Source organism: Sphaeramia orbicularis, chromosome 6 (assembly GCF_902148855.1).
Source record: "Sphaeramia orbicularis chromosome 6, fSphaOr1.1, whole genome shotgun sequence".
Taxonomy (NCBI): Eukaryota; Metazoa; Chordata; class Actinopteri; order Kurtiformes; family Apogonidae; genus Sphaeramia; species Sphaeramia orbicularis.
The window spans coordinates 57,522,236-57,535,929 of record NC_043962.1 but is presented as its reverse complement, the minus strand read 5'-3'; the positions used below and the strand labels follow the sequence as shown (position 1 = coordinate 57,535,929).

Below are 13,694 nucleotides of genomic sequence, written 5' to 3'. Positions count from 1 at the left end.
CTCCATTCACTCCCAGAGACGCTGAGCGTCCAGGGGTGGGACAACATTGTGTCATTTATCCAATGATCGTCCAGTTTAGAGTCAGTTTCCAGCAGTTCCACTCAGTCCCATTGAAGTGCATGGACGCTGAGCGTCTACGGACAAATGCACTGAGCAGAGATGGAGGAGAAAACACAGACACGGGAATGGAGGAGAAGTGAACAACATCCAGTCCACTGATCTGGGATCAAACTGATTCTGAACCAACTGGTCTGAGAGATGAATGTGTTCCAACACATTTGGAGTCAATGAAATGAAAACAACTGAACAGATTTGAGCATTTAATTTGAGTCATTTTAGGAGAAGATGAGCTTCCACTGCAGTCTGTGAGAAATCACCTCTGGTCCAAACTTGGAGCCCATTACCTGAAATGTTCAGTTGTCGGTTGAACAGGACAGAGCAGCACAGCCAATGACCTGGAGGGGGCGGGGCCTGAAGTGTCTCCTGGGCATTTAAAGGGCCAGCGCTCCAAACCACCTTTCTGGTGTCATTAGTCAGAAATAGGGTCAAAGAGGGACCAGTGGAGTTGAATGAATGAAGAATTCAGACCCGAGCAGAGTATTTACAGTTTAAGGAGACCACAGGGAAATGTGGGAAAAGGAAGAATTCAGTTTAAAAAAGACAAATATCAGTGCTTTAAGTCAAAATCTAACTAATGTGAATTGTGTTTTTTTTTCACAGGTTACATAGAATTTTTAACAATATCAACTTTATTCTGTGACTGTAAATATCATGTATATGTGTCATTTTGTGAGAGGAAATCAATTCTAACATTAAGACATATGGATATGTTGACAGAACCAGTCAGAACACTGTCAGAACCAGTCAGAATGCTGTCAGAACCAGTCAGAACACTGTCAAAACCAGTCAGAACCCGTCAGAACGCTGTCAGAACCAGTCAGAACACTGTCAGAACCAGTCAGAACACTGTCAAAACCAGTCAGAACCCGTCAGAACGCTGTCAGAACCAGTCAGAACACTGTCAGAACCCATCAGAACACTGTCAGAGCACTGTCAGAACCAGTCAGAACACTGTCAGAAAAAAAAAAAAAAAAGAACACTGTCAGAACAGTGTCAGGCCTTTCCCTGTGTGCTGAGCTCCGCCTCTTCCTGTTTCCAGCCACAGCAGCTAAACTCTGAGTGGAGGTGGAAATGACTTTTGTGGTAAAACCCAGAGTCCGTGTGAACAGAACCAGGCTGTTTAAGCTGATCCAGGACGGACAGGCTGTGGAATATTTCCTCTTATTTGCTGATATTTGCTGATCTTTCCTGGGTGGATGTGTTTACAGCCTGTGTGTGGTATTTAGTGTTTCCTCTAGAACTGGGCCAGTGTTCAGATCTGAGACAGAACTGCAAACATTAGACCCACCTGGATCTGATCTGAGGAACTCCGGGAATGTTAGCGTGGACACAGTTCTCACAGTGTTGTAAATACACAACATTATTTATATCGTTTAGATCAAGACTCTCAAACTCATGTTCTTTCAGGTTCCACATTCAGCCCGATCTGATCTGCAGTGGGCTGAACCAGTAAAATAATAACAGAATAACCTATAAATAATGACAACTCCACATTTTTGTCTTTTAGTGAAAAAAAAAAAGCACATTAAATTATGAAAATACTTACTTGTATAAACTATTCAAACAAAAAAGATGTGAATAACCTGAAAAAAAAAGAAATTTCTGAAGAAAAACCAGTACAATTTTAACAATATTCTGCCTCAACTTCTCATTTGTCCATGTGCATTCTGGATCAGATCTACAAAGACACTAAACACTGAGGAACAGGAAGAAAATAGTTCAAATTGGGCTGAATTTTATTTACATTTTACAATTTACATTTCAGGTTGTTCATATTTGTTCAGGTTATTCACATTTTATTGTTACAGGATAGTTTGTAAATGAAAATATTTTCATAATTTAATGTTATTTTTTGCACGATAACAAAGAAAAACATTTGCAGTTGTCAGTATTTCTAGGTTATTACGCTGTTATTTTACTGGTTCGGCCCACTGTAGATCAAATCAGGTTGAATGTGGCCCCTGAAAGAAAATGAGTTTGAGAGCCCTGGTTTAGATGAATATAAATCTGTATTTATTCTGGTTTTATTTGGTTGCTCGTCAGTGGAGTCGTATCCCCTTTAAGAAGTGACACTAATGCACCATGAAGTCAATCTAACTGTTACCTTCTACACCACCAAACTCACTTTAGTTGAGCCTAATCTGATCTAAACTGGGCCGGACCAGTAAATTAATACAAATAATAGAATAAGAACTGATAAATAATGTCAACTCCAAAGTTTTCTGTATGTTTTTGAGTGAAAAAAGTCAAATTCTGTAATGAAAATGTTAACATCTATGAACTGTACTTGAACATAACATGAACGAATATGAACAACCTGAAAATTCTGAAGAAAAATAAGTGCAATGTTAACAGTATTACGCCTTAATTTATCATTTATATGTGTGCATCACAACATACAGATCACAGTAGATCTATAATTACACAAAACATTTAATAACAGGCCGCATATTGTTAAAATTCCACATTTCAGACATTTTTGTAAAAGGCGAGTCTGTAAATGTCACCATTTTTGTGTAATTTCACTTTGTTTGTTTTTTTGTTTGTTTGTTTTTTTTACACGAAAACAGAGAGGAATATTTGCAGTTTTCATTATTTATAGGTTATTATGATGGTATTTTACTGGTCTGATCCAAGGTTCTAATAGTTTGGGATTTTTCATTATAGTTTAGTTTTATTTAGTTTTGACTTTTTTTTTCTCTAATTCAGTTCATTTTAATTCGTTTTTAGAGCAGGTTTGCTAGTTTTTATTAGTTTTAATTTTTTTCTAAACGCTTAGTTTTAGTTTTAATTTTAGTTAAGTCATCTCTTTTCTCTTCTTCTATGTCGTTGTATTCAAATAAATCCCAGACAGGACACTGCTGCTTTCTCCCATCTTTAGTCTCCATGTTTCCAGGTAGAGTGGGGACCAGAAGACGACTGGAAACCACAAGTGAACACAAGTGACGGACCGTTAAATATCATATGCTGCCAGCAGCTAAAATTGCTCGAGTGAAATAAATCGCTTTCGTATTAATCCGACATTGACAAAAGACGAAAACGAAGGGAATTTTATCCATAATTTTTACTGTTTTAGTTAGTTTTATAAGCACACAATACAGTTTCAGTTAGTTATCGTTTTTTTCTTTTAATTCTAGTTTTTATTTATTTCAGTTAATGAAAATGTTTTTACAATTCTAGTTTTCATCATTTCATTAGTTTTCGTTAACGATAATAACCTTGTTCTGATCCATTTTAGATTGAATTGACCTAAAATGATTTGAACATCGTTTGTATCTTCACTGTATTTTTTGCATTTCACACATTCATCCCACGGGCCAGATTGGACTGTTTGATGGGCCGGTTTTGGCCCACGGGCCGCATGTTTGGCACCTGTGTCCTACACCATTAGTTTATGGAAGAAAAGGGCTCATGTGTTGTTATTGGATGGATTAGTTTGTCGTATATTTTATCTTCTGCTGCCTCTGACCTAAATCTGTCCTTAGTTCCTCTGTTATTAATTTCAACTTTTTACAAATCAACCATGAAATAAATATCCAAAAAAGAACAAAATCTGTACCAATAAACATGTTTGATATTTACTTAATGACTTTAGTATTTTTCTTTGAACAGAAATAGTTTAACTCTTCATAGAATTTATCTGTTATTTTCAGCTCATTGGACATAAATATTTGAACATTTTTCAGAATGTGTTTACTTGTCATGTATTAAAGTTTATAAAATAATCTAATGTTAATTTGGTTCATAAATGCAGTCAGTATTCAGATGGACCTGAACTCGAGGTTTTGGTTCCAGGTTCTGGTCTCAGATCAGCTCTGATCCGTCTACAACTGTGAGCATCAGGTTGGAAAAAGTGTTGGTTTATCTGGAGGTCAGTGAATGCAGCACAGTGAGGAAACACAGACTGGAGTCGAATTAACACTGAGTTTGTCAAAATAGTCCCAGTGTCCCCAGTGGTAGTTCTAGCTTGAATAACGCCCAGGGTGAGAACCTCCTCGATTTTTTTTCTTTTAAACAATCACACACATGCACACACACTCCCACACACACATGCACACATGTATGCACACACACACACACACACACACACACACACACACACACACACACACACACACTGACCTGAAGGATCCTCTTGCTGAGGAGAAGTAGGAGCAAACCAGACTGCATCCTCAGTATCAGACATTAGTGGGCACACTGTCTGAGGACACAGATGGACACACTGTCTGAGGACACAGATGGACACACTGTCTGTGGACACAGATGGACACACTGTCTGAGGACACAGATGGACACACTGTCTGAGGACACAGATGGACACACTGTCTGAGGACACAGATGGACACACTGTCTGAGGACACAGATGGACACACTGTCTGTGGACACAGATGGACACACTGTCTGAGGACACAGATGGACACACTGTCTGAGGACACAGATGGACACGCTGTCTGAGGACACAGATGGACACACTATCTGAGGACACAGATGGTGTCTGTCCCTCAGGTGTCCAGCTCATTCCTGTATATCTGAGGGGGTAGATGGCAGCTCCTCATCCTGAGGCTCTGAGAACATTCCAGAAGCTGAGGGGGCAGATGGAGGCTCATCCTGACCGGTGACATGGGATGATCCAGAATATTTTAGAAGTGTCCCTGAAACGGCATCAAAAGGCAGTAAATATAGCTGTGAATCTGATCTAAAACATCCATGAACTGTCCATTTAAATAAACACACCATTGTATCCTATTACTGTCTGTCCTTCCACATTAATAATCTAACTGTCAGGAACAGGACACACTTTCAGTGTTCACTTTCACCTGTTCAGATATAGACTACCTTTATCACAAAATAGAGTTTTAGCAATTAACAAATGTTGGTCTTTGAAACTACTGGATTGTAAATTCCGTTGGCTAATTACAGGACTTGACCCAATGACATTAACCCAAATGATCGATATAAATCATAACTGAACTTGTAGCACTAACAGTCTTTAAGCATCACACAATATGGTGAAATTATATAGCATGTTTGCCAGTTCAGTTCAACTAAATATTGTTGTAATAAAGTAGAGCAAGCATCATAGATAAAGCTGATAAATGTAAGAGAACCTGTTTAATGAACCTTAGCCCTGTTTTCAGAACATGCACAGGAATATAGACAGAACATCTGCAGACCTTTATCTACTGTCCGTTTCTCCTCTTCTTTTTCTAAATTGGACACCTGACAGACCCACAGCTGAATTGACACCCCCCCCCCCCCTCTCCTGCTTCTGTGCACGTGCCGCACAGCACCACCACAGCATGCAGGGGCACCTGCACAACAGAGGGGGCGCTATTGTGCCAGTTCCCTGGCACACCGTGATAGATGGACTCAGTTTTTTTAAGAGCTTGTGGCACGGCGCCCCTCATGAAATGCCACCCTGGGCAAATGCCCACTTTGCCCATATGAGAAAGCACCCCTGATTGTTCCTGTACGTCAGCACCTGTTCTGTGTGGATCAGAACCAGCTGAATGTGTGAGGTTCTCAGGTTCAGTTCTGTGTTCCAGTCCTGGTTCAGTTCTGTGTTCCAGTCCTGGTTCTGTTTCTGTGTTCCAGTCCTGGTTCTGTCTCTGTGTTCCAGTCCTGGTTCTGTCTCTGTGTTCCAGTCCTGGTTCAGTTCTGTGTTCCAGTCCTGGTTCTGTCTCTGTGTTCCAGTCCTGGTTCAGTTCTGTGTTCCAGTCCTGGTTCTGTTCTGTGTTCCAGTCCTGGTTCTGTCTCTGTGTTCCAGTCCTGGTTCAGTTCTGTGTTCCAGTCCTGGTTCTGTCTCTGTGTTCCAGTCCTGGTTCTGTCTCTGTGTTCCAGTCCTGGTTCAGTTCTGTGTTCCAGTCCTGGTTCTGTCTCTGTGTTCCAGTCCTGGTTCTGTCTCTGTGTTCCAGTCCTGGTTCAGTTCTGTGTTCCAGTCCTGGTTCTGTCTCTGTGTTCCAGTCCTGGTTCTGTTCTATGTGTTTTGTGCCAGTTCAGACGTTCAGACATTTTCTAGAAACAGAACTGAGTCAAACCTGACTCGTGTGGAACTGTAGGTAAGTGATGGTTGGAAAAAGTGCTGGAGCTGAATGAATGAATGTGTGTGAGCTGTGAGGACGTTTCCTGTTCCCACAGAGCAGCTTTCATTCCTGTTTCCACAAAGACTCTGCGTCTGTTTTCACCTCCGTTAACGGTGTTGACGTCACGTGGAACCAGATGAACTGTTTGTTTCCTAGATCACATGGAACATGAAGGAGTCAAACACAAACATCCAAACACTTAACGCACTGTTCACCCGACACGTCAGCCCTTCGACTCAGCAGATTCATCCAGTTTTATTCTGATTTACAGATTATTTAGTCTGGTATTCCTTTGTTTATTCAGATTTAACCCATAAAGACCCAAAGCTTCTTCTACGACAGGTTACAAGTCTTTTTTTTTTTTTATATTTATTCATTCATAATTGATTTATTGCCATTTATTCTATTATTATTCTCTGTATTTCTGTGTTTTTTCCATATAAATCCTTTATTTTTCTATATTCACTGATCATGTAGATGTTCATAAAAGCTCAGATTAAATGTATGTTTTATTATTTTAGAAAGGGAGAAAACTGAAGAAAAGGGGACTTTTTTCAACAAATATATCATCAATCGAACATAAAACAAGCGTCTTCATTTACTGTCACTGAGCCAACTCCATGGGTTTTACTGGTGAATCAGTGTTGTAGAAGATGATGTTACGGCATGACACTCAGCGTGGACCCAAACGCAACGAGACCCAAATGCAACGAGACTCTTAGGTTCAGTGGTTTAAGGGATTTATTTAACGAAAATTCAAAAGTACAAAAATGGATGAACAAAAAGAGGAAGCACGTGTTTTACATAAACCTAAAAAACCCCTAGTGAACTAAAAGAGGAAGTACAAAGTACTCCATATTAAACTAAAAAGCCTGAGGCAGATAATACATGGAACTAGATTCAAGATGCTTAACGCTGGGAGGTCTTCATAAGAAAACAGAAATGACACACTGACAACAGCCAAAGGGAGAGGGGAGAATATATAGGGAAGGTAGGGATCACAAACAGGTGTGGGCAATTACAGGAGGAACACCAGGTGCAGGCAATGATGGGATGAGGGAAGACAAAGACAAGACTGACAGAGTGCAAACAAAACAGGAAGGAGACCACCATCACCGAAACAAAACAGGAAGAGACAAAAACCAAAACCCCAAAACTAAATCAACATAAACGTCAACGCATGACAGATGACAGTGTTTCCACAGTAACTACAGAGCCTCTGAACGTCCAAATATGGTCATATCTGATGACCATGAAAAGATAAAGAACTGTATTTTACACCAATTATTGACGTGGATTAATAGGATTAATGGATCAACAGGAATTAAACAGTTTAGATCAGTAGATGGTTTAGGTTAAAGGTGGACGTTTGGGTCTGTAAGGGTTAAAGGTGGACGTTTGGGTCTGTAAGGGTTAAAGGTGGACGTTTGGGTCTGTAAGGGTTAAAGGTGGACGTTTGGGTCTGTAAGGGTTAAAGGTGGACGTTTGGGTCTGTAAGGGTTAAAGGTGGACGTTTGGGTCTTTAAGGGTTAAAGGTGGACGTTTGGGTCTGTAAGGGTTAAAGGTGGACGTTTGGGTCTGTAAGGGTTAAAGGTGGACGTTTGGGTCTGTAAGGGTTAAAGGTGGACGTTTGGGTCTTTAAGGGTTAAAGGTGGACGTTTGGGTCTGTAAGGGTTAAAGGTGGACGTTTGGGTCTGTAAGGGTTAAAGGTGAACGTTTGGGTCTTTAAGGGTTAAAGGTGGACGTTTGGGTCTGTAAGGGTTAAAGGTGGACGTTTGGGTCTGTAAGGGTTAAAGGTGGACGTTTGGGTCTGTAAGGGTTAAAGGTGGATGTTTGGGTCTGTAAGGGTTAAAGGTGGACGTTTGGGTCTGTAAGGGTTAAAGGTGGACGTTTGGGTCTGTAAGGGTTAAAGGTGAACGTTTGGGTCTTTAAGGGTTAAAGGTGGACGTTTGGGTCTGTAAGGGTTAAAGGTGGACGTTTGGGTCTTTAAGGGTTAAAGGTGTTTATTCAGATTCAAAGGTGTTCATTCTGGTTCTCCTCAGGTTTAAAGGTGTTCATTGTGGTTCTCCTCAGGTTTAAAGGTGTTCATTGTGGTTCTCCTCAGGTTAAAGGTGTTCAATGTGGTTCTCTGCATATTTAAAGGTGTTCATTGTGGTTCTCCTCAGGTTAAAGGTGTTCAATGTGGTTCTCTGCATATTTAAAGGTGTTCATTGTGGTTCTCCTCAGGTTTAAAGGTGTTCATTGTGGTTCTCCTCAGGTTTAAAGGTGTTCATTGTGGTTCTCCGCATATTTAAAGGTGTTCATTGTGGTTCTCCTCAGATTTAAAGGTGTTCATTGTGGTTAATTCAGATTTAAAGGTGTTCATTGTGGTTCTCCTCAGGTTTAAAGGTGTTCACTGTGGTTCTCCGCATGTTTAAAGGTGTTCATTGTGGTTCTCCTCAGGTTTAAAGGTGTTCACTGTGGTTCTCCGCATATTTAAAGGTGTTCATTGTGGTTCTTCTCAGGTTTAAAGGTGTTCATTGTGGTTCTCCGCATATTTAAAGGTGTTCATTGTGGTTCTCCTCAGGTTTAAAGGTGTTCATTGTGGTTCTCCTCAGGTTTAAAGGTGTTCACTGTGGTTCTCCGCATATTTAAAGGTGTTCATTGTGGTTCTCCTCAGATTTAAAGGTGTTCATTGTGGTTAATTCAGATTTAAAGGTGTTCATTGTGGTTCTCCTCAGGTTTAAAGGTGTTCACTGTGGTTCTCCGCATATTTAAAGGTGTTCATTGTGGTTCTCCTCAGGTTTAAAGGTGTTCACTGTGGTTCTCCGCATATTTAAAGGTGTTCATTGTGGTTCTCCGCATATTTAAAGGTGTTCATTGTGGTTCTTCTCAGGTTTAAAGGTGTTCACTGTGGTTCTCCACATATTTAAAGGTGTTCATTGTGGTTCTCCTCAGGTTTAAAGGTGTTCATTGTGGTTCTCCTCAGGTTTAAAGGTGTTCATTGTGGTTCTCCTCAGGTTTAAAGGTGTTCATTGTGGTTCTTCTCAGGTTTAAAGGTGTTCATTGCGGTTAATTCAGATTTAAAGGTGTTCATTGTGGTTCTCCTCAGGTTTAAAGGTGTTCATTGTGGTTCTCCTCAGATTTAAAGGTGTTCATTGTGGTTCTTCTGTGTCTGGTCCAGGTCATGATGAGTCCTCTGTTCCTGCTTTGCCTAACTCTCCCTTTCATCTCTGCTACGCTCTCGTCTGAAAAACACCACGGTGAGTAAACTAACATTAATCATCAGCAGATAAATGGAAAGTCAGACTCCTGTTCCTCACTACTCTGAAACCTGGATCGGATTTTTATTCATTTATTTTTTTTGCACAGTTCAGTTCTTCTTATGTTATTTAATGTCATTGTTTGGACCTAGTTTCATGTTTTATGAGTAATCTAAAACAAATCCAGCCTTTAAACTGAAAGGACAGCAGGATTTGACCTTGACGTATTTTCTGCCTTTTCTTCCACACTCATACTGTCGCCCTTAAAGTTGGAATCATTTTATTTCCAGACACATTCCTCTTTTTCTACACACCACTAATCACCTTTGAACAGGTCACATTTACACTTTATCACAGTCATTTCATGAGAAGTTCTACAAACACTTGATGGGAACGGTGTGTAAAAGTAGGAATGATCACTACATGGGGTCTTTTAGGAACGTACTCCAGTTTGTTTAAATACATGATCCTTTTTATTTGGATGGTTTTAGAGCTGTACTGTGCTTAAGGATGGGTTTATGTTGTCATTCACTGGCAAGAGGAATTAGGATGAATTATGAATCTATTATTATTATATTACTATATAGGACAATATAGAATATTATATGTATTTATATTACATATGTATATTTGTTTTTGTTTGGTTTTATTGTTTGTTTAGTTTGTTTTTTTTTAGTTTTTATTAATATCTGGCATTAATATCTGGTAGGATAAGTTGCAAATGGGTATTATCATATTAGTGTATATAGGAAAAAGGATGTGTGATATTGTTATACTATTATTATTATTATTATTATTATTGTTATTATGTTGATATTCATACAAAATAATAATTGCTATATAGTGATCATAAGGAATAGAAATTAGGGATAGGAGTACATAAGATTTTACCTCTTCCTACTCCTTTTTGAGCATGTATAATTTCATTTCATTTATTTTATTGATATTATTATTATTTATTACTGTTTTATTTGTTTATTTTTGTTTGCTTATCAATCATTTATGTACCAGTACTTATATTTTGTTGGTTGATTTTTGTTTTGATTTCACTGTCGACATGTTCGAAATAAAAATTTCATTCATTCATTCATTCATTCATTCATTCAAGATGTGTCACAAAATGATCCAGACTGTTCCATGTGCATTCCTAACCTTGTATGTTTGTAGACCTCATGCATGTGTGCGTTGCCGTTGTCTTCCTTCAGATGTGGACGGTACTCTGCGGGTCAGCATCCCTCTGGAGTCGTCTCTTCGTCCTCTGCTCGGCGGTAAAGTCGTAGTTCCGTGTTACTTCCAGGACAACACGGTGAACGACCCCGGAGCCCCCACCGTGGCCCCGCTGTCCCACCGCATCAAATGGACCCACGTGGTCAAGAACAAGGTCAGCACCATCCTGGTGGCGTCGGAGGGGAAGGTCCAGGTGGAGACGGACTACCTGGACAGAGTGACCCTGGTCAACTACCCCCTGGTGCCCACCGACGCCACCATGGAGCTGACCGAGCTGCGCTCCAGAGACTCCGGAACCTACCGCTGTGAGGTCATGCACGGCATCGAGGACAACTACGACTCTGTGGACATCCAGGTCCAGGGTGAGACATGGAGGAGGCGGAGCTTAGGAAACCAAGTTGGATGGCATTTGAAGGGCTATATCTACACATGTTCGACCTTTGGCGTGTTATTCAACAACATTTGATCGCGTGTCAATAAAGGTTATTATCGAAAACTAACAAAATGACGAAAACTAGAATTGTAAAAACATTATCATTAACTGAAATAAATAAAAACTATAATTAAAAGAAAAAAAACAATAACTAACTGAAACTGTATTGTGTGTTTACTAAACTAACTAAAACTTATAAAAAACATGGATAAAATTCCCTTCGTTTTTGTCTTTGTCAATGTCAGATTGATACAAGATCGATTTATTTCCCTCAAGCAATTTTAGCTGCTGGCACCGTATGATATTTAAGGGTCCGTCACTTGTGTTCACTTGTGGTTTCCAGTCGTCTTCTGGTCCCCACTCTACCTGGAAACATGGAGACTAAAGTTGGGAGAAAGCAGCAGAGTCCTGTCTGGGATTTATTTGAATACGACGACAAAGAAGAAGAGAAAAGAGACTAAACTAAAACTAACCTAAAACTAAGCATTTAGAAAAAAACAGAAACTAATATAAACTAGCAAACCTGCTCTAAAAACGAATTAAAACGAACTGATTGAGAGAAAAAAAGTCAAAACTAAATAAAACTAAACTATCATGAAAAATCCAAAACTGTTAGAACCTTGGGTCCGTTCCAGCCCCTGGAATGAATTTACAAAGTGCAAAAATTCCACAGTCCAGGCTGTGGAACTCATTTTAGTGTCGGTTCCACATCCAGACCAATCTGATCTACAGTCCAATAATAACAGCAGAAGAACCCACAAAAAAGAATGACTGCAGATTTACTACTGGGTTTGATGTGAAAAAAATAATATTACATTATGGCTATAAATAATGACAACTTCAAATTTTTGTCTTTGTTTTAACATAACATAACATTACATACATACATAACATTAAATTATGAAAATATTTACATGTACAAACTATCCTGTAACAATAAAATGTGAATAACCTGAACAAATATGAACAACCTGAAATGTCTGTAGAAAATTCAGCCCAATTTGAACTCTTTTCTTCCTGTTCCTCAGTGTTTAGTGTCTTTGTAGATCTGATCCATAATGCACATGGACTAATGAGAAGTGGAGGCAGAGTATTTTTAAAATAGTACTTATTTTTCTTAAGAAATTTCAGTTTTTTCGGGTTATTCATATCTTTTTTGTTTGCATATTTTATAATTTTAGTATTTTCATAATTTAATGTGTTTTGTTTTGGTTTTTTTGCACTTAAAACAAAGACAAAAAGTTGGATTTGTCATTATTTAAAGGTTATTCTGTTGTTATTTTCCTGGTTTGGTCCACTGCAGATCAAATCAGGCTGAATGTGGAACCTGAAAGAAAATGAGTTTGAGAGCCCTGAACTAAAGTATTAAGTTAGTCTCATAGAGTTACTGATAGTGGCAAAACGAGGTAATTCAAAGTGCTTTACAGAGGCATAGAAACACATAAAATTACATAGAAAGTGCAGAAAAGTTGCTCTGCTGGTGGAAAGCACCGCCCCTGGGGTTACCCACCTCGTCGTGAGTACAGTTCGCTCCTTGCACACTTTGAAAGAGAAAGAGAGAGAGAGACTATCTATCTATTTATCGCTCTATGAAAAAGAAACTAAAACAACTCAAACTTGATCTGGAAAATGGTCAATGGTGTCCATAAGGTTCCATCTTTAATGCACATTTGTATGTTTGATGTTTACATGTTAATATTTGAATGTTTCTGCCAACAGAAAGTACACTGTGCCAATTATTTTATTTTATTTCTTTATTTCAAAATACAACATGGTTAAATTATTTCAGTGTGTGCATTAGTACTTTTTGAACATTTTGAGCACATTTCAATAATACCGCGAAAATAATGATAACCGTGATAATTTTAGTCACAGTAACAGTGATATGAAATTCTCATATCGTTACATCCCTACACCTGTGCCTTTTAGCCCAATCCAGCGTGGATTTAAATGCTGACATAGTATTGACTGTTTGGAGCAGAAAAGGTGCTGAACTGGTTAATTAGCACTCTTCAGACCTGGTTCCTGTCGGTCCTGTCTCTTCCAGGTATTGTGTTCCACTACAGAGCCATCTCCACCCGGTACACTCTGACCTTTGAGAAGGCCAAGGCCGCCTGCATCCAGAACAGCGCCTCTATCGCCACGCCAGCTCAGCTTCAAGCCGCTTACGACGACGGATACCACCAGTGTGACGCAGGATGGCTGTCGGACCAGACCGTCAGGTACCGGCCCAGCTCCAGAACACTGGTGACACTAGGGTCTGCGTTCAAGTAAAGCACAGGTGGCAAACATGTGGTCCGGGGGCCAAATCCGGCCCACCAAAGGGTCCAATTTGGCCCGTAGGATGAATTTGTGAAATGCAAAAATTACACTGAAGAAATTAACAATCAATAGTGTAAAAATCATTTTATTTCAGGTTCCATACAGATACATGTAAACCAATTAGATCTCAAGTGGGTCAGACCAGAAAAATACTGTCATAATAACCTATAAATAACAACTGCAGATTTTATCTTTGTTTTAGTGTAAAAAAAAAAGTAAAATTACATGAAAATGTTTACATTAACAAACTATCCTTTTACAAAAAAT

The 13,694-nt window shown here is 39.2% G+C and overlaps 1 protein-coding gene across 7 annotated transcripts in view; it reads left to right on the top strand.

The window, feature by feature from the left end:
• LOC115420614 (aggrecan core protein-like) overlaps positions 1-13,694 on the top strand; it is a 45,613-nt gene that overhangs the window by 10,557 nt on the left and 21,362 nt on the right. For all 7 annotated transcript variants that reach the window (XR_003935570.1, XR_003935568.1, XR_003935567.1 and 4 more), the window contains exons 2-4: positions 9,367-9,445; positions 10,651-11,034; positions 13,153-13,327. Coding sequence is in view for 1 of the 7 variants with exons in the window: in XM_030135988.1 (XP_029991848.1) it covers positions 9,370-9,445; positions 10,651-11,034; positions 13,153-13,327 (635 nt within the window). In the remaining 6 variants the exon portion in view is untranslated. The remainder of the gene's footprint in view (positions 1-9,366; positions 9,446-10,650; positions 11,035-13,152; positions 13,328-13,694) is intronic.